Genomic DNA, 19,069 nt, shown 5'->3' with positions numbered 1-19,069 from the left:
ACAAGTGAATAATTGACAGTCTGAGTTACACATTAACTTCAGTCTGCACATTCGCAGATTAGCTGCAGTGGCACAGTCAGCCAGGGTGCAGCACAACAGCCATGTAGCCTCCTAACCTGAGAAAGACTCATATATTCATATTTTTAATCAACCCTCTGTAATCACAATATAGATACACTGTAACTGTCCAAGAAGTACAGTTAGCTCTATATATTCCAGTGTGCTATGTATTCCTTTCATTGCTATACAACGGGGATGCTGTGTATTCCCTTTAATACATTTTAAATTTTCCGTTTTGCATCTAATGAAGAAGACAAAGCTGCCTGATATCTTTGGGCAGTTCTGTATTAATCTGAAGGTTCCTACAAGCAGTTCAAAGCTCATTACAAGATAATGTTAAGCATGTTAAGCTTATCCTTGTTGAGACGATGGCCGCCCTGGGCGTCCTTCTGTCAGTTCTTCATTGGCATTTAAAAAAATAAAATGTTAGCTGTGACATGTATACTTGGTTCATTATTGGCAAACAATTTGAGTTAAAAAGTCTCCAGAAGTCCATCTCTCGTTTTTAACTTCTTTCATACAGCATATGCTGGTGCAATACCTCTGAATTCATGTTGCCACTTTTGAACAGAATGACCTGACCTTGTCCTCATAAACCTTGTCAGACACTGAACACTTTGTCAGTCCCTTTCACTGCTGTGCTAACCCCAGAACACAACAACGGAACAAGCCTGTAACAATTGCCCACACTGACAAAAATCCCAGCCTTTTAACTTTGAAAGCTACTGTTATTATTGTCTACACATATGCAATGAAATGCTGTAGTGTAATGCAGTACTAGAAGTTTCTAATCCTTGAAAATATCAAATTGTTTCAATATTTATCAAACATCAGTCTGCTGTAATTTTGTCTTTTTCTGCATTTTGACCTGCATAAAGGACAACTCTATGGCTGATTGATATACTTTTCAATGCTTCCATCAGCAACCAAATAAGTTGGACATCGTTAGTGTCCTGCAGGGGGCAGTGGAGCTAGAAAAAGGCCATCTGTTCTGATCATGTTGTCTCCCTCAGCCTAAAAATTTCATGATGCTGCTGAATGTAGAAGAATGTAATGGAAGCCTAAACTCCTCCCAAGCCTTGGGTGGAGTCTATGCTGTGGTGATTACTTATTGATATTTTCTAGCCTCTGCTTTATACTACTTAACAGATGCATCAAAGGAATACATGGAACTAATGATGCAGTTCAGACTCAGAGTTCAGATTATTTTTGACATCATTAATTACGCAGCCTTACACATTCGGCAATGCCCTGACTCATTACACTGTATTCCAGTACATTCAGGTATGTAAGCCTGTAGGTATGCAGGTATGTGTGCCTGATCTTATTTTGTTCCACTGGAAAACCCCAGCATGCTTGTAGATGAGGTGAGTCACGGTATACAACAGGAAACTGTAGCCACTTTCACAATCACCATGTACAAGCCTTAGATCTTACCTAGAGATTAAGGTAAGATCTAAAATAAAGATTTAGAACTGCAGGGTTTAACAGAAATGATTTGCGTTGCCACTGATTGTTTGCTGCTCATATGTGAAGGATTTGTTTTTAATGCAAGTTCCAGAACATGTAGCATGCTTGTAGTGTGAGTACTGCAAGTACCTCACCGCTCGTCTACAGGGATTTGGGGTCACAGTCATTGCAGGCATGTTAACATTCTAGTGCAAACGTACTTAAAACGGTAAAATGCTTCGTTGCATTACTGCAACACCCAAGATTTAATATGTAAGAGCTAAAAAACACACTGTGTAAACTAGTGAACTAGACAATACTGACATCAAAGTAATAGTGTAGAGGAAGGAGAGAGGAAATGATTGTCCGATATAAGCTGAAATGATGTCATCGGAGCATTGTACCGTAGATACAATAGCCTGACTTACTATACATAACCCGAAGTAGCAGTGTCTTTATGGTTTAATTGATTCATTTTCATTAAGGCCAGTTTTTGTCTAAACTAGTTATGTAAGAAATGTTTGAGGTGGAAATCATTGCAACAGTCCAATAAAAACGACACAGCTAAAAGAAGTGGGTCATTCGCCACAAGTATGACAGTGATTGGAGCCTTGTGTGATGCATGCAATTTCAGAAATACAGCCCACACACACACACACACTGACACGCACGCAGTTGCAGTTTATATTAGATGCATATATATTCGGTATTCTCACCAGACCACTTTGATGCCCATGCTGTGTATATTACTGTGGATATTAAGCTCTTTCTACCCTCTGTGGTTATCACATATATTTCATTGGCCGCACCATTACACCTTGAATGCAGTTTCCATCTGTTGCTTTGCCTCAGTGTGTTAGAGTCTCTGTGTTGGTTTGTGTATGTGTGAATGCACCCACGTGTGAAAGAAAGATGTGGCGTGCAAGGCAACTTTTTCACGTGGTGCAGTCACATCGTCTCGTTTTTTTTTTGCCGTGACGAGCTGTTTCGTTTCTACCTTTTCCAAGTCACACTGTGTATGTTTGTGTTTGCTTCATGTAACTGACTTAACAATTGAAAACAGCACAACATTGCTGACACAATATTACTAAAAATGCATGTTTATGGGACTAACACCAACTCAGCATTGCTGCAACAATTAGGCTTCAGACTGACCATTTCATCTCCAGGGCCCCTTTTGTCACATCCATTATTACAACGTGCAATGTGTCACGTGTCAATGTGTTTCTGTGTGGAACAAGAATTTTTAATTTAAATTCCTGTAAAGATTGCAAGGTCTCCAAAGATTAAATATCACAGCAACAGATAAGTGTTCAGAAAAGTCATAAAACACACAAAAATTGGGTTTTGAATTTCAAGTATTTGCTCCAGGCAGGAGGTCTAGAGGAAGACCAAAGAGGAAATTTATGGAGGTAGTGAGAGAGAACATGAAGTTAGTTGGTGTGAGAGAAGAGGATGCAGAGGACAGAGTTAGATGGAGGCACATGATTCGCTGTGGAGACCCCTGAAGGGGAACAGCTGAAAGGAAAAGAGACCCATTCAGAGCAAGCAGAAATGAATTACACCACAGCCATTATCTATAAGTGTCTAACAAAAACAGGGGCCTTCGCTAATGAATTCTACGACTGGGCCATGTACTGAATAAATCATGTCCAAGTTTTCTCTAATCTTTGTCTTTGATCTTGGTTGCGTTACATGTAATAGGGTCAACATATTCACGTGCACCTAACGGCATAATTTACCTTTCTTCAACATCATGAAATAACATTACAGAGGCAAAAAAACAACTTAGTTATAAATCATGTCAACTACAAAATAGTTGACATAATTTATAGCAACAAAGTACGTCGGGGGGGGGGGCAGAAAGACCTGGCCCCATCACGACATGTAAAGCTCTGCAGTTAACACGTTATTTATTATTTATTCTGTACAAATATTAAATTGCAGAATGACAATTTGCTCTTTAATTATAATTAAAGTGCGCAGTAACTTTGGTTGGTTTTTACTTTCAGACAGAGACAGACTTGCTGTTTTCTTGTTTCCAGTTGTTAGATTAAGCTGACTGTTTGCTTTAGCTTTCTCTGGAAATACAGATTAATCATGCAAGATAAGTCTAAGACCAAATAAATTCCCAGACTGTACTTTCAGTTTAGCCACAACATGTTTCTCTATGCCGGCTACAAGAGAAGACATCCCCTGAAGCCCACTGAGTACTTCATCATCGACCTAGCTGTTAGCTTCTACCGCAGGTACTACACCTGACATCGATAGGGACCAGAGCAAAGAGCCACCACAGAGAATGAGATGCTTACATGTGGCACAGTTGCTATTGGGAGCATTGATCATATCTTATGTTTTGAAATTAAAATTGTTTTTTAAGTTTTTTAAGTCAAAAATGCAATTTGTCCTTCTAACCAAATGATTTTTGATTTATTGCTTGTGCATAAATTCATTAGACAAACTATAGTCTTATTTTATCTGATGCAGATTTGTTAGTTTACTGAATAGGTTGGGTAGTTGTTTGTTAGCTTAACATATTTGTTTACCTATTTAACATTCTTGGTAATTATGTAAACACAAGTTATTTGAGGAGTTAACTCTTCAAACTGAGAAAAGAACCAGAGTTTTTTTTTAGCTAACAAGATGAACTTGCACCTGTTGGAACCACATTCAGTCAGTACAAACTATTATACGCTGCTCCAGTGACTGACAAAGTATATTTATCATGTCAGAGATAACATTTCGCTCAAGTTATTTCCTTTTCTGGTGGTGACAAAATTCTGAGTAATAAGAATAACTCTTCAAAATGACCACAGAAAGTGATTATTGGAGGAATTCGTGAGACTTCTTTTAGTTTTTCTTCGTCTCCTTCACAATCTAAATCACTTTTGACCTTTGCATCCTTCTTGCCCTCGTCATAGTGTCTCTCCAGATAAGCATGTGCGAGAAGTAATGAATCCACTTGCAGTTACAACTTAAAGCTGAAGTTATTTGACCATAACTGTGAAATACACATCCAATCTCTGACCCACCATTGAAACAAATATAATAATTGCTCACCGGTTATGCCAAACAGACACAACAGTGTTATGTTGTTATTGGAGCAGTGGTGCGGTCAGAAACAAGGGAGTTTCTTATTTTTACAGATGTTTGAAAAAGATGGCAGTGACCGCAATAGCTCCTTCCATAATGCTTCCCGTTAGCAGGACTTTGCTCTAGTTGTACTGCGATCGATGAGAAACTACTGCTGGCATTGCCGGTAAATGGTCGTCATCTTCTCCACAAGGACACCTCTGACTTAAATGCCTTTCTATCAGAACAGGTTGGGATTGATATTGGCCTGTGAATCGGGTTCTGAAGATAAATACCCAAAGTCAGTCAGCAATACCAGACTCACAGGAATTCACCTTTTTCATGTAAAAGGTCTGGTTATAGTCAAAGGGTTTTCTTATTATCACTTACAAAAGAGTTAAAAGCATCAATGAATTGATTTTACTAAGAAGTAAGAACCATGTAGGTAAAAACCTCGTTTACCTTTATGCCACGGACACATTTCTTTTCGATATTTAGGACCTCAGTATAAACTAGCCTGTGGCTGTGGATACTAACACAGACGAAGACATATCCATTAAAAAAAGCATATCATTAGAATTTTATCCCTTAGACTTTTCCCATCTGTGCTCTTTTCCTGTAAGCTGACTGTGGATGTTTCTTTGCAGCATAGAGTCCATATGCTGTGGTGTCCATGTGGTGTCCATGTGGGCTGCCTTTGGACACAGAGAACATTCGTCCTCTAGCTTTTGCTGTGCCAGTCATGTTTCCCAAGTCCTCCACCATCTACGATTCAATAATATACCTAATGATGAGGCCAAACATCTGCAGGATGATGTGCAGAAGCCTGGGTATTCTATTTCATTGCTGTCTGAAGGGGTTGCGTCTGCTCCCAGGGCCCAGAAACGTCTTGTTCTGAACCAAAGATCAGGGTCAGACTTCGCACAATACAGAGACAGAGGAACCAGTTCACTTCATCCTACTTGTCTGCTCAACCTCCCATGACATCATCAAATCAGCTAAGTGCTTCAGGCACTAACCTCAAATGTAGAGTGTCTTTGTCACTTTTTCCTTTTGCCATCCACTGATAACTTTGATTAACAGCAATGAATAGTCTGGGGTTAAACACTTTCTTTACTTTGCGAGCCAAAGTGTTTTGTAGTGTTTACAATGTTTACAATCTCCAGGTATATAGTTTATGGTGCTTGTTCAATTATGTTTGTACACTTCTGCACATGAAATCCTTTATGGCATGGCACAGGGTTGTCTATCTACCTGTGTTGTGAGAACTTCCCTCCTTATCATGTGTACATTTGAAATGTATAATCAATCCAAAAAAGGTGGGAAGATGTCTAAATATGTAAATAAAAACAGAATGTAATGATTTGCAAATCTCATCAACGCATATTTTCTTCACAGTAGAACACAAACAACATATCAGATGTTGAAACTGAGACATTTTAGCATGTCATGGAAAATGTTAGCTCATTTTGAATTTGATGGCAGCAACACATCTCAAAAACGTTGGAGCAAGATGGCAAAGTAATTGGTGAAAATCAAAAACCAAAAAAAAGGAGCATTTCATTAACTTGACTTTGGTGCTTTCAAAAGCCCAAAAGTCAGCGGAGCATTCAGAACGCATCAAAACAGGACTGAGAGCAGTTAAGATGCGAGTTCACTCTCAGCAAAAGGAAAACACCACTGTGCTTTGCTTTTCTACCAATTCTCTTTTTTCTCCTGGAATTTACAGGTCTGGTTTCATAGTTTAAACACACAAGGGAGCCCTGCACGATGATGAATTTAGTTGATGACTTTATAGGTGATAGATCTTTAATGGTTTTCAGGTTTTTATACATTTACTACCCAGTATCCAGCAGGTGGTTGCAGATAAAATGAAGTTTAAGAAGCATAAATAAAAAAAATACACATTTGGAGTTTTAGAAAGATATGTACACAGTTTATTGTGAATGTGTGAATTGTCAGTAGGTTAGAGTTGGGGTAAAACTTTGTGCAGAGAGATTGTGCACACAGAGCACATGCATACACATTTTTTTGTAGCTGTGAACATCATCAAAGTTGTGACACTATAAAATCACAAATTTTTGTAATAAACTGACATGAACAGACAAGACACAAAAACATCTTAAAGAGAATATTATTATTGGATTGCAACAATGGTAGCATCATTGTCATTTAGGGAAATGACACTGATGGCAGCACATAATAAACAGCAGGTAGCGATGAAATGAAACCAATTTGGGTTTTTTTGACTCACATATACAGTATTTAGTAATCAGGGTGGCCACACATAAACATTATTACACATGTAATATAGAATACTGGACTACAAAGTTTTTATCATTTTGGGTAATTCATGGTACATTTCAGAATTCTACCATTTTTTCCAGCTTCTGTCAGATTTAGTGACTTTTTTAGTTCTGGAGTCACTGAATTTGTTTCACTGAAATAAACCGTATTTAAAGCGACGGCAACCACATAAAATCTTGATGGCCAATGTGCACTGTGACAGCACAGTGTTTGAAAAACAAACATATATATTTAAAATCAGGCCAATTACTATTTTATGGTGAATACAAAGTGAACACTGATTGAATTCCCCAGATTAATGAGTATGTTAATCTACCTTGCACACAGAAATGCACTTGGTAGAATACGTAATGCAAAACGTTGTAAATGCAAATGGGGCTTTTAAGTTTGTTTGTTTCTTTTAAGTTTTTTTCTTATGAAAAAACAAAATTATGATAATATAAAAATCTTTGGATATCGTTTTAACCTTTTTTGCAATGGCCACCATAAATGGGAAGTCAATATGAGGAAATAAGGCAAATCTAATGCATAAAAAACGATTATGAAATCTGGGAAGAAGAGCCACAGGTCTCTAGTATGTTCTGTATGACATCTACCTGTATGATTCCCACCAGAGCTCGACAAAGTTTCCCAATTGTACAGCCAATACTTCCCTCCTTCATTTTCCAGCGCTCCAGCATCTGGTGCACCATCTCTGGCAGGCCTTCGCGGGAGTAATCATGCTCAATGGTCTCTATCTCCACGTTGGTTAGAAAGAGGCGCCGTGCACAGTGCTTCCATTTGGTCCCTATGTTGTCCCTCAGCAGATCCAGGTGCTCTTCAGTGACAACATGGTCCTCTTAATGAAACAAAGGATGAATAATTAACTCCATGACCAGCTCTAATTAGTAAAGTTGTAGCTAAATGATTATTGTACTGTATTCTGGAGTTCTGCTCAAAGAAAAGAAGCAATCTGAGATTTGATTAATTTTAACAGCCATTTGTCACAATTTAATAGCAAAAGAAAATGATCAATACACTAAAAACTTGCAGTAATTAATGACATTAATTTACCCCAAAATACAAACAATCATGTTCATCACACCACTCATTCCAAACACACACAGTGACCAACAAACTACCATATCATGCAGTTTTCAGATGATACTACTGTTTTACACTGCTACTACTGTGACTGCATGACTGCACTGGGATGATTAATGAATTAGCGCACAAATTGCTGCCCGTTAAACTGGATCAGCAAAAATAATATGATTTTAAATCTATCCGACAAAAATAATAATTAAAAAAAACATCTGTGAAAAAGGTTAGTTAACAGTCCACAACTGCATCTTATACAGGGATCCAAATAGAACAGGTTTATGAGTTTAAACTATTGGAGTTACTCTAAATCATCATCTGTCATTGGTCTTAACATGTCGAGAGCAATATTAAGAAGACAGGAAAAGATTTAACTATTGTGAGAAAATCCTGTCTCTCCCGCAAACATTAAATACTTTAATGCATTAAGTCAGTCCCTCTAGCAAGTCATGGTTTTGCAATCACAAAAGACTTCTACATATTATAGGAGCTTTGATGAAATGCATAACAGATATTCCTGGTTTCCACTTGAAGTTCATTTTTGCTAGGGCTTACTTTAATTAATAAAGAAAACTATATTTGTAGATGCACCATATTTCTTTTCCACTTAATTGCAACATCTTAATCAAATGCATAACAGTAGGTTGGTGATCTCCAGTGTTATTTTTAGAACTTCCCCTAAATGAAACACACTGCATCAGGTTATCAGAGAATCAGTTCGCGTGTACCTAAACTCTCTTCGATGGTTGAAGCTTGAAGGTTTTACTGAATTGTTGTTAAATAACAAGAATAATAATTGTCAATTGTGTCCCAGTGGATAATTTTTATGGTTTCAATACTGGTTTTTCCCAAAATGTAAATAAACCCACTCACTGTTTTAGTCACACATTGGACCTTGTACTTACATATGGCATTGAAACTGATAATTTAATAGTATTTCCTCATAATTCTCTTTTGTCTGACCATTTTCTAATAACATTTGAATTTACAATAACGGACTATACAGCAGTTAGGAAAAAATTCCACTACAGCAGATGTTTATCTGAAAATGCTGTGAATATTTTTAAAGAAATTATCTCTTCATCTTTTTCACCACCATGTGTCAATACTATGGTGAGTAGCCATCTTACTCCTGTACAAATTGATTACTTAGTTGACGATTCTGCAGCCTCATTGCGTATGATACTAGATACAGTTGCCCCTCTGAAAAAAAAGGCAGTGAATCAGAGGAGCCGACCTCCATGGTACAATTCACAAATGCACAGCTTAAAGCAGGCGTCACGAAAATTAGAGAGGAAGTGGCGTTCCACTAATTTAGAAGAATCCCGGTTAGCCTGGAAAAACAGTTTAAAAATGTACAAAAAAGCTCTCCGTGATGCCAGAACAGCATATTATTCCGCACTAATAGAGGAAAACAAGAACAACCCCCGGTTTCTGTTCAGCACTGTAGCCAGGCTGACTAAGAGCCATAGTTCTGTTGAGCCTAGTATACCCTTAACTTTGAGCAGCAATGACTTTATGACTTTCTTTACTGATAAAATTGCAGCCATTAGGGAAAAGATTCACCAGATCCTCCCTACAAATATTACAGATAGATCTTCATGTACAACAGCTCTAGAATCCTCAATAAGGCCCCAATCCATCTTAGACTGTTTTTCACCCATAGATCTCACTGAGCTAAGTTCAACTATCGCCTCCTCAAAACTAACAACATGTCTTTTAGACCCTGTTCCAACCAAATTGCTTAAAGATGTTCTACCTTTAATAGACACTTTCATATTAGATTTGATTAACCTATCTTTAGAAACTGGCTATGTACCAAAGGCTTATAAAGTTGCTGTAATCAAACCATTACTTAAAAAACCCTGTCTTGATCCAGGTGATTTAGCCAACTATAGACCAATATCAAATCTCCCGTTTATCTCTAAAATCCTGGAAAAAGTAGTTGCAAAACAATTATGTGATCACCTTTACAGGAATAATTTGTATGAAGACTTTCAGTCAGGATTCAGAGCTCATCACAGTACAGAAACAGCACTGGTAAAAGTCTCCAATGATCTTCTCCTCGCTTCAGATAATGGACTTGTGTCCGTACTCGTCTTACTAGACCTTAGTGCCGCATTTGACACCATTGACCACGACATTTTATTACAGAGACTAGAACATGGATTTGGGATTAAAGGAACCACATTACATTGGTTTAAATCTTATCTGTCAGACAGATTCCAACTTGTTCATGTTAATGATGACTCTTCTTTATGCACCAAAGTTAGCTATGGAGTTCCACAGGGCTCTGTGTTAGGACCAATACTTTTTAATCTGTACATGTCACCTTTAGGCAAAATTATTAGGAAACATTCCATAAACTTCCACTGCTATGCAGATGATACCCAGCTCTATTTATCTGTGAAACCAGAAGATACTAACCAATTAGTCAAACTTGAAGCATGTCTAAAAGACATAAAGACCTGGATGTCCTACAATTTCCTACTTCTAAATTCAGACAAAACTGAAATCATCCTCTTTGGGCCTAAAAACATGAGAAATATGCTGTCTAACAATATAGTTACTTTAGATGACATAACTTTGGCCTCCAGTACTGCGGTGAGGAACCTTGGAGTTATTTTTGACCAGGATTTGGCGTTTATGTCACATATAAGACAAATCTCTAGAACAGCCTTCTTCCACCTACGGAACATTGCTAAAATTAGAAGCATCCTGTCTCAAAGTGATGCCGAAAAACTGGTCCATGCATTTGTTACTTCTAGGTTGGACTACTGTAATTCCCTACTTCTGGGGTGTCCTAATAACTCCCTAAAAAGCCTTCAATTAATCCAAAATGCTGCAGCAAGAGTGCTGACTGGATTAGGAAAGAGAGATCATATTTCACCTTCACTAGCTTCTCTTCATTGGCTTCCCATAAAATCTAGAATAGAGTTCAAAACCCTCCTCCTTACATACAAAGCTCTTAATGGTCAAGCTCCATCATATTTAAAAGATCTCATAGTTCTGTATCGCCCGATTAGACCACTTCGATCCCAAAATACAGGCCTACTTGTGGTTCCCAGAGTTTGCAAAAGTAGAATGGGAGGCAGAGCCTTTAGCTATCAAGCTCCTCTCCTGTGGAACCAGCTTCCAATCCAAATTCGGGGAGCAGACACCCTCTCTACTTTTAAGACTAGGCTTAAAACCTTCCTTTTTGATAAAGCTTATAGTTAAACTGCTCACTCAACCTGAACTAGCTTTTCTCTATACATTTACTTGTCACCACTGTATACCATTAATTCTATATCCTACAACCTGTACGATGCTTTGTTGTTGCTTTTTTGTTGTTTTGTTGTTGCTTTTTTGTTGTTGCTTTTCTTGTTGTTTTGTTGTTGCTTTTTGTTGTTTTGTTGTTGCTCTTTTCTTTTCTTTCTCCACTTTCCACTCACCCTAACCGGTCAAGGCAGATGGCCGCCCACCCTGAGCCTGGTTCTGCTGGAGGTTTCTCCCATTAAAGGGAGTTTTTCCTCTCCACTGTTGCCTAGGGCTTGCTCAAGGGGGATTTGTTGGGTTGCTTCTACATACTTGTGTAGTCTGGACTTTATTCTGTAAAGTGCCTTGAGATGACTTTGTTGTAAATTGGCGCTATATAAATAAAGTTGAATTGAATTGAATTGAATACTATGTATTACTAGCTATTGTTTTGTTTATTTGTTTTTTTTGGCGTAGACCCTAGAAAGACGTGTAACCACTGCTGGCAGAAGCCAATAATGATCCAAAGCAAATAAGAAAAGATGTGAAACATAAAAGAAATGCTGTTTTGCTTTACCATATTTCTGAATGCCTTCTTGGATGAGAGAGGTAGCTGTGCTTTTAGCAGGTACAGACAAACTGTGGGGGAGCTCGTAGCCTCTGATATGCATCATGTTGTTGTTCCCAATCTGGATCCTGCTTGCGTTCTGAATGATAAGAGATCCTTGAACAAGCACAAAGCAAAGCACACATAAACAAAGTCGCTCCAGTAAATTTCATACACAGTCTAAGGCGTCTCTAACAGATTTCAGCACCTTGTGCATCTAGATTGAGAATCTACTAAAAAAAATATTAAAAAAATAAATAAAAAAGCTTCCTCTCTTACCTGAATCTTGCAGCGAGCCACTCTTTAAAGAGTTCAATAGATGAGCTGGAGTGATGTCAGGAGCGGATGTGTCACACACCGGGTAGGTTGGCCAAGACTGCTGGCGGTCAAAGTGGGAATATGGCTGTTGCTGGTTAAACTGTGACAGAGACGGGTTGCTAGCAGACATTGGCAAGTGTGTTGCAGTGTGTACGGAAGAGTTCATGGACTCATAGAGACCAGAAGTGGGGTAACACAAAGGCTCTTCCTCGGTAGTGGGCTGCACTGGCTCAGCTTTTGTCCAGGAAAAGACAGAGGATACATGAGGAGGCCTATCTTGTTCTGGGTGCATGACAGTGTTATCTGAAGCACTAAAGAGGGTTTGTAGGAAAGGATTTGAACTATTATGACTGTAGGATTGGAGAGCGTCAGACTGGTCTTTGGAGTTATAGCAACCATATTTGTGGTAATGAAACTCCCGTTGAAGCTTCTCATCTAAAACTGAGTGGCTATTAAAGAGCTTTGCATCTGTATGAATATCAGATTCCATAGAAGGGTCACACTGGATGTCATGCAGGTCCTCAATGCTGGCTTCAACTGGCACAGACACACTGCCGGAACTCACCAGAGGAGCTGGGCAATCTGTAAGGTAAAGAAAGAAATAATGCCAAAAATCTACTCTATACTTCTGAGCAATATCTCAAGCATTACATGTAATACATGTAGCTGTAGCCATGATTGACAGGTGTTAGTACTGTGGACCGGTCACAGTGTCCATAGTGACCCCTGACCACAACAAGATTCTAGACCAGTAGGTTTTGTTAATGTTGTTGCAGATTGGTTCAGCAGAATTACAAACAGTGCTCACCTGCTGAATAACATTCTTGGGTCATTGATAAAGATTTAATCTTCTCAACAAGTTCATCGGGTCCTTCGTACAATTTCTGTACAAAAAGAAAAATCATCGTAGAAAACTGAATAGTATAACCCCAATTCCAAAAAAATTGGGACAATGTGTAAAGCATAAATAAAAACAGAATCCAATGATTTGCAAATCTCATTTTCTCACATTATCTCACTTTTCTCACAATAGAACATAAACAATATATGAAATTTTGAAACAGACATTTTACCATTTCATACCATCTCAAAAAAGATGGAATGGGGCAACAAAAGGCTGAAAAAGTAAATGCTACAAATCGAGAACAAACGGAGGAGCATTTGACAACTGATTAGGTCAATTGGCAACAGGTCAGTAACAAAGATGGGCAGAGGTTCACCAATCTGCAACAAGCTGCGTTTAAAAGTTTAACAACTGTAAACATCTGGGAAGAGAGGAGTCCAGTTGCTGGAGTTTAGGATAACAATGTTGTCCCGTTCTTGTCTGATGCAGGATTCTAGCTGCTTCTGGGCCTTTGTTGACAGACTTTCTGTTTAATGATGCACCAAATATTTTCTATTGGTGAAAGGTCTGGACTGCAGATAGGCCAGTTCAGCACCCAGACTCTTCTCCTGTGAAGCCCTGCTGTTGTGATGGATGCAGTATGTGGTTTAGCATTGTCTTGCTGAAATACGCAAGTCCTTCCCTGAAAGAGACGTTGTCCTGATGGAGCATATGTTGCTCTAAAACCTCTATGTATTTTTCAGCATTGATGGAGCCTTTCCAGATGTGTAAACTGCTCACACCATAGGCACTAATGCACCTCCATACTATCAGAGATGCAGGCTTATGAACTGCCTGCTGATAACAAGCTCTTTAGTCCACAGGACAAGGCATCCATGGTTTCCCAAAAGAATTTCAAATTCTGATTCATCTGACCACTGAACAGTTTTCCATTTTGCCTCAGACCATTTTAAATGCGCTTTGGCCCAGAGAACAGGGCAGCATTTCTGGATCGTGTTCACATATGGCTTCTTCTTTGCATGATACAGCTTTAACTTACATTTGTGGGTTTGCACAGTGAACTGTGTTTACTGATTCGCAGCATTTATTTCTTCAGCCTTTTGTTGCCCCTGTTCCAACTTTTATGAGATGTGTTGCTGTCATCAAATTCAAAACGAGCTAATATTTTCCATAAAATGGTAAAATCTCTCAGTTTCAACATCTGATATATTGTTTTTGCTGTATTGCGAATACATTATGGGTTGATGAGATTCTGTTTTTATTTACGTTTTACACATCATACAAACTTCTTTGGAACTGGGGTTGTATTTATTTGACAGTATTTCAATATTAATAAATTAATTCTGTGTGTAAATGTGTGTGTAATATGTGTCATATACGACACATATTACCACAGCATCAAATTTTAAAGAAAAACATATTCACCTGGAGCTTAACTAAATCTTCCTCTACGAGTGGTTCAAGCTTTTCTCTGTAGAAAGGGAGGAATAAGTTGTAGCTCTCTGCAAAAAATAAAAATAATAATTAGTTAATTAAATAATTAAATACAATTAAAATGAAGGAAAATGTTGGGAAACGGTGAGATGAAGATCTATAAGATGCTCAGGTCAAATTGTTGAATCCAAAACGAAATGAAGTTCGCAAACTCTGTGGCTGAACAACAAAGTGACAAAACTCAAGAACAGCTGAGAGCTGGTGTAATACACTGCTGGCTGCTGAAAATGTCAGGAAGTTGAAGAAACCATGTACTTTATTGCTCATACAGTAATACCCACACACAAATTCATACCCTTGAATGTTGGCCGTTGCTCTGGATTGTGCTGCCAGCATCTCTTCATCAGACTAATTATTTCTGCAGGTGTGTCATTTGGAATAAGGTCCTCTGCTGGTCGGTCACCTTTACGAACACACTGGCTGAGCTGGTCTTCACTCCTGGCGTCTAGACAGAGGAAACAGTAGTTGCAAATTTGGCCCATTTTAATGGTAACCAGCCTAATCGGGCAACAAACTAGGCAGCTGCTACTTTAAAAATGTGCCACACCTCTTAATATTAATAATGTTGGGCATCCCAACTCACTTGCATATGGCTCTTCCTCTGTGAGAATGACCCAAACTACAATCGCAAAGCTGTAGACGTCAGACTTCTCCGTGGAGGCTGTGTGTATACTCTCCAGGTGCTCGGGAGCCATGTAGCTCAGTGTGCCGGCACCTCTACCTCGAGATGATAGCCCCAAACGACTCCTCCTGCGAGACTCCTCTTTTGTGAGCTTGCTCCATGTCTGGCAGGTGGCCAGGCCCAGGTCTGCAATCTAGAAAACACAGAGGAAAATATGCGTACCTCACTAGAATTGTAAAAAAAAAAAAATGTCAATATCATATACATGTAAAGAGCATTGTGTGCAATATACCTTGATGTGAAAATCCTTGTCAACTAAAATGTTTTCAGGCTTGATATCCTTGTGTAGGACATGTCTTTCTGTGAGGTACACCATCGCTTCCAAAATCTCTAAGATGATTCTACCCTTGATGGGTACTGGCACACTAACCTAGGAACAGGAAGTGTTTAGAGTATTATTCCATCTTTTCATATAAAATGAATAATAAGATAATGACCCCCCCTCCCCCAATCTATTTTACATATTTTGAAGCTGCTTACCATCTGTAGCATGACCAACAGGTTGCCTCTGGGGATGAGCTCCATGACTAGCGAGCAGTCTTTATCTTCCATGATTACACCCAGCAACTTGACGACTCGTTCATGGTTCAAGCTTGCCATGATATTTCCCTCCTCCAGAAGTGATCTTTTGCTGTCCCTGAGAAGCATCGGGTGAATTATCTGTGAATCACACCCCCTCTAGACAAGTTTCATTAATAGACCTGGTCTAATGTCTAGTGCCTAATGTATTTGTACCAGCAGAAAAGTTGTCCCTGCATCTGATCTAAAAAACGGACGTTGGGCTACATCCTCATTTCCAATTAATGAATCTGGCTTTCAAAGTACTTAAAAACAGAAGTCAGTCCATGGCAATCATGAACAAACCTTTTCTATGATGCCAAACTAAGCTTGAAAAGTCATTTACGCAGTCAACATCCCTTCGTCCATATTATAAAAGAATAAGAGGTAATGAGGTCGAGGTAAAAACCATCAGTCAGCCTCACTGAGCTGGAGGAGTCCGGCTACAATGTCCTGCAGGACACATGACTTGCGTTACGGCTAGACGAAGGGGAATACCCAGCATACTAACACGCAACACTGAAAACTTACTCGTTGCGAAGAGGACCTGTATATACAGTCTTCAACACCACCTGGCCCAGGGTCACATGGTAGCACAGGTAAACTTCTCCAAATCCTCCGTAGTCCAGGGGCTCTTTTTTAATGAGATCCGCCGATCTCATATGGACCAGAGACTGTGCTGCAGTCGCCATCCCTGGCAAAAAAATTAATAAATAAATAATAAAGAGTCACATCCTGATGAGAAACACTAACATAACAGCTCAGATAAACTCTTAAGAAAACGGCCAGTCTGTATAATATCAAATATGAGTGTTAATATACTTAAGTAACCAAAGGGAATCAATGAGGCGGCGACTCAACCATCCGTAACACTCAGAGCACTTCCACCCACTCGGGAAGTACGTTAAGCTTAAGCTAACACCTACGCGTCCCGAAAGTTTCGGCAAGAGGGAAAACTGAGCGCTAACTTGGTCCGTGCAGAGAAAACCAAACCAAACATCACATTAACTTTCTGTACACAATTACCACACGCGACAAAACTACTGCGAACAGTTACCGAACGGGCTTTAACGTCCAGAGGGAGCACTTTTTCGTGATTCCGGAAGTTCCTCGACGTCCTACCTAAAGTTACTTACAAAGTGAAACGACACAGAAAAACTACAAACAGGCGGACAAGTCGATTACAGATCAACAGATTCGGCTTTTTGTGCCTGAAAGGGGCCTGAAACACACATACACAACACACCGTAAAACACAGGACATGCCAATAAGTAGCCTTTTCTTTAAACGTTGTTATTTGTGCATGGTTATTTGATAAATGGAATTTCTGGCGCGCTGAAGTATTGTAAATCTTCTCGTGTTTGATTGTCGCCATCTACCGGTGAAATCGATTATGACAGACTAAACAGTGCAAAACGTAATTGACCCGGAGCTTTGTCAACTTGATATTTAATGGCCATACTAATTGCGGTTGGCGGTGGGCTTCACCTATGAAGAGTTTATAGCTGTATCTCAACAGCATCTGTCATCTGAGCTATCAAAACTTTCACCGAGTCGGAAACCGAAACGAGCAAAACGAAGAAAACTGCAAAAATGTTGGAAGTCCAAGCCACAGACCATGTCCATAACGCCATTGCTTATATCAGCTAGCAATGATGCCTTGGTCTAATTATAAAAAAAAAATATACAAGTTCATTGATAAAATAAATGTTAGTGTGAAACTAGAGCGGGAAACCACCTGAATTGTAGCCTCTGACAGCGTGGGCGATGTTTGACATGTAGGCCTACATTTTGGGCAGCCTATCTGTGAACACCCACACTATAAATTCCTCCTTTTACACACTAAAGCCACAACAAAGCAGTATCATATTTACCTGTCTAGTATTGTCTGGGTTTTTGGTTTACTTTTTTTTTTTTCCTTTTCTGTTATTCACATTTAAGGAAGATAATCTTCAGGTTGTTTACATACACACCTGTGAGACTTTAGAGTTTGTTGAAAGAAAACAATCATCCACATCCTTCCACAAATAACATTTTGTGAAAGGTCTAGATTACCTAGATGATTAAGGATAATAGTCATTATGGATGGCTGATTATTCAGCTTTTGAAAAGAAAAGAAAAGAAAAGAAAAGAAAACAAAAGAAAACAAAACAAAAGAAAAGAAAACAAAAGAAAAGAAAAGAAAAGAAAAGAAAAGAAAAGAAAAGAAAAGAAAATCTCATGTGAAACTGTGAGGAGAATATTAATGAGTACTGTCACAAATGATCAAGGATTTACCATGGATCAGACTGCTAACCAACCCACTTCATGTTTTTCTAGTTCCAGTTGTAGTTTAAGAGGCACTTTGCCATGTGAATGCAGTGCATTTGGACATTTCACACATCTGCTGCAGATACCCTCCTCTCGTTCAAGCCGAGGTCTGGCAGTCACATGTTGCCCCACATAGAACAACAGATCACCAGGAAGTTAAACCAACTGGCGCCTGTGGTGTAAATGTGTGGCCGGTGTAAACGTGTCAGTGTGGGACAGTGGGTATAGCAGCATTTCCTGTTGACGTAGTGCGTGATGATTATCAGCACAGAGCTGTCAGTTAACACTCTTTTTCAGTAATAGCACCACTCCCTAATAGGTACTATTGAGTGCTTAATGCCAGCCACAGCTGTCTTATTGGTTGTCTTTTCACCTGCCCGGCTCTGGGCATGCACGGTTGTTAGTGATGGAGGTGGTGCCTCCTTGGAGTTGCCAGTGTGCTGAAGCAGTGGCACAGCTAGTCAGGTACCAGACTCAGGATTCCGTGATGCTACAGTAGTTGAGGTTGTGTTGTCATTGGGCCTGTTAAAGAGCTCCGCTGTCACACACCCAGGCCCAGGAAGTAAAGTTTCTCTCAAACACTGGAAGATATATATATATATATATATATATATATATATATATATATATATATATATATATATATACACATGCAGCTGTTACAGAGACTGAAAAAATCTGTGCACTTTATTTTTATTAAAAGGAAACATATATATATATATCATAAGATATGTTCAAGATTTCAGTATGTTGCATGTACAGCTTTTGTCAAAGTGAAAACTATCACTCTTTTACACACTGCTAGGCCTTGTACTCCCGTACTCCAATAGGGACCTGGCTAAATTGGGCCTGGGCTGTAGAATCGGTTGATTTATTAAAGTGTATTTTGGGGTAAGTGCTGACTTCCTTCAGGCCAGGAGCAAAAAAATACTGACATTCCAGCATCCTCTCCTGAAGACCTTATTCCAGCACTAAAAAAATCCTCTCTCCTTATGTCAGTAAACTACAACTCCCAGCATTCAACACCGGGAGCTTGGGCTGCAGTGCTGGG

At 39.0% G+C, this 19,069-nt stretch overlaps 1 protein-coding gene across 2 annotated transcripts; it reads right to left on the bottom strand.

The window, feature by feature from the left end:
• Nucleotides 1-7,106: 7,106 nt before the first annotated feature.
• On the bottom strand, nt 7,107-16,889 carry ripk1l (receptor (TNFRSF)-interacting serine-threonine kinase 1, like). 2 transcript variants are annotated; one of them, XM_067473961.1, is made up of 11 exons: nt 16,766-16,889; nt 16,240-16,402; nt 15,631-15,787; nt 15,383-15,520; nt 15,052-15,283; nt 14,764-14,913; nt 14,400-14,476; nt 12,939-13,014; nt 12,092-12,712; nt 11,783-11,929; nt 7,107-7,726 (listed from the first exon to the last, which is right to left on the bottom strand). In XM_067473961.1, the coding sequence occupies exons 2-11, from the start codon at nt 16,398-16,400 to the stop codon at nt 7,428-7,430; spliced, it is 2,058 nt and encodes a 685-aa protein (XP_067330062.1). In that variant the 5' UTR covers nt 16,401-16,402; nt 16,766-16,889; the 3' UTR covers nt 7,107-7,427. The 2 variants fall into 2 exon arrangements, with proteins under 2 accessions (XP_067330062.1, XP_067330061.1); XM_067473960.1 differs by having other exon boundaries at nt 16,531-16,828.
• Between the last annotated feature and the right edge of the window lie 2,180 nt (nt 16,890-19,069).

Source organism: Channa argus, chromosome 14 (genome assembly GCF_033026475.1).
Source record: "Channa argus isolate prfri chromosome 14, Channa argus male v1.0, whole genome shotgun sequence".
Taxonomy (NCBI): Eukaryota; Metazoa; Chordata; class Actinopteri; order Anabantiformes; family Channidae; genus Channa; species Channa argus.
The sequence above is the reverse complement of the archived record's forward strand: the minus strand, read 5'-3'. Positions and strand labels throughout refer to the sequence as shown.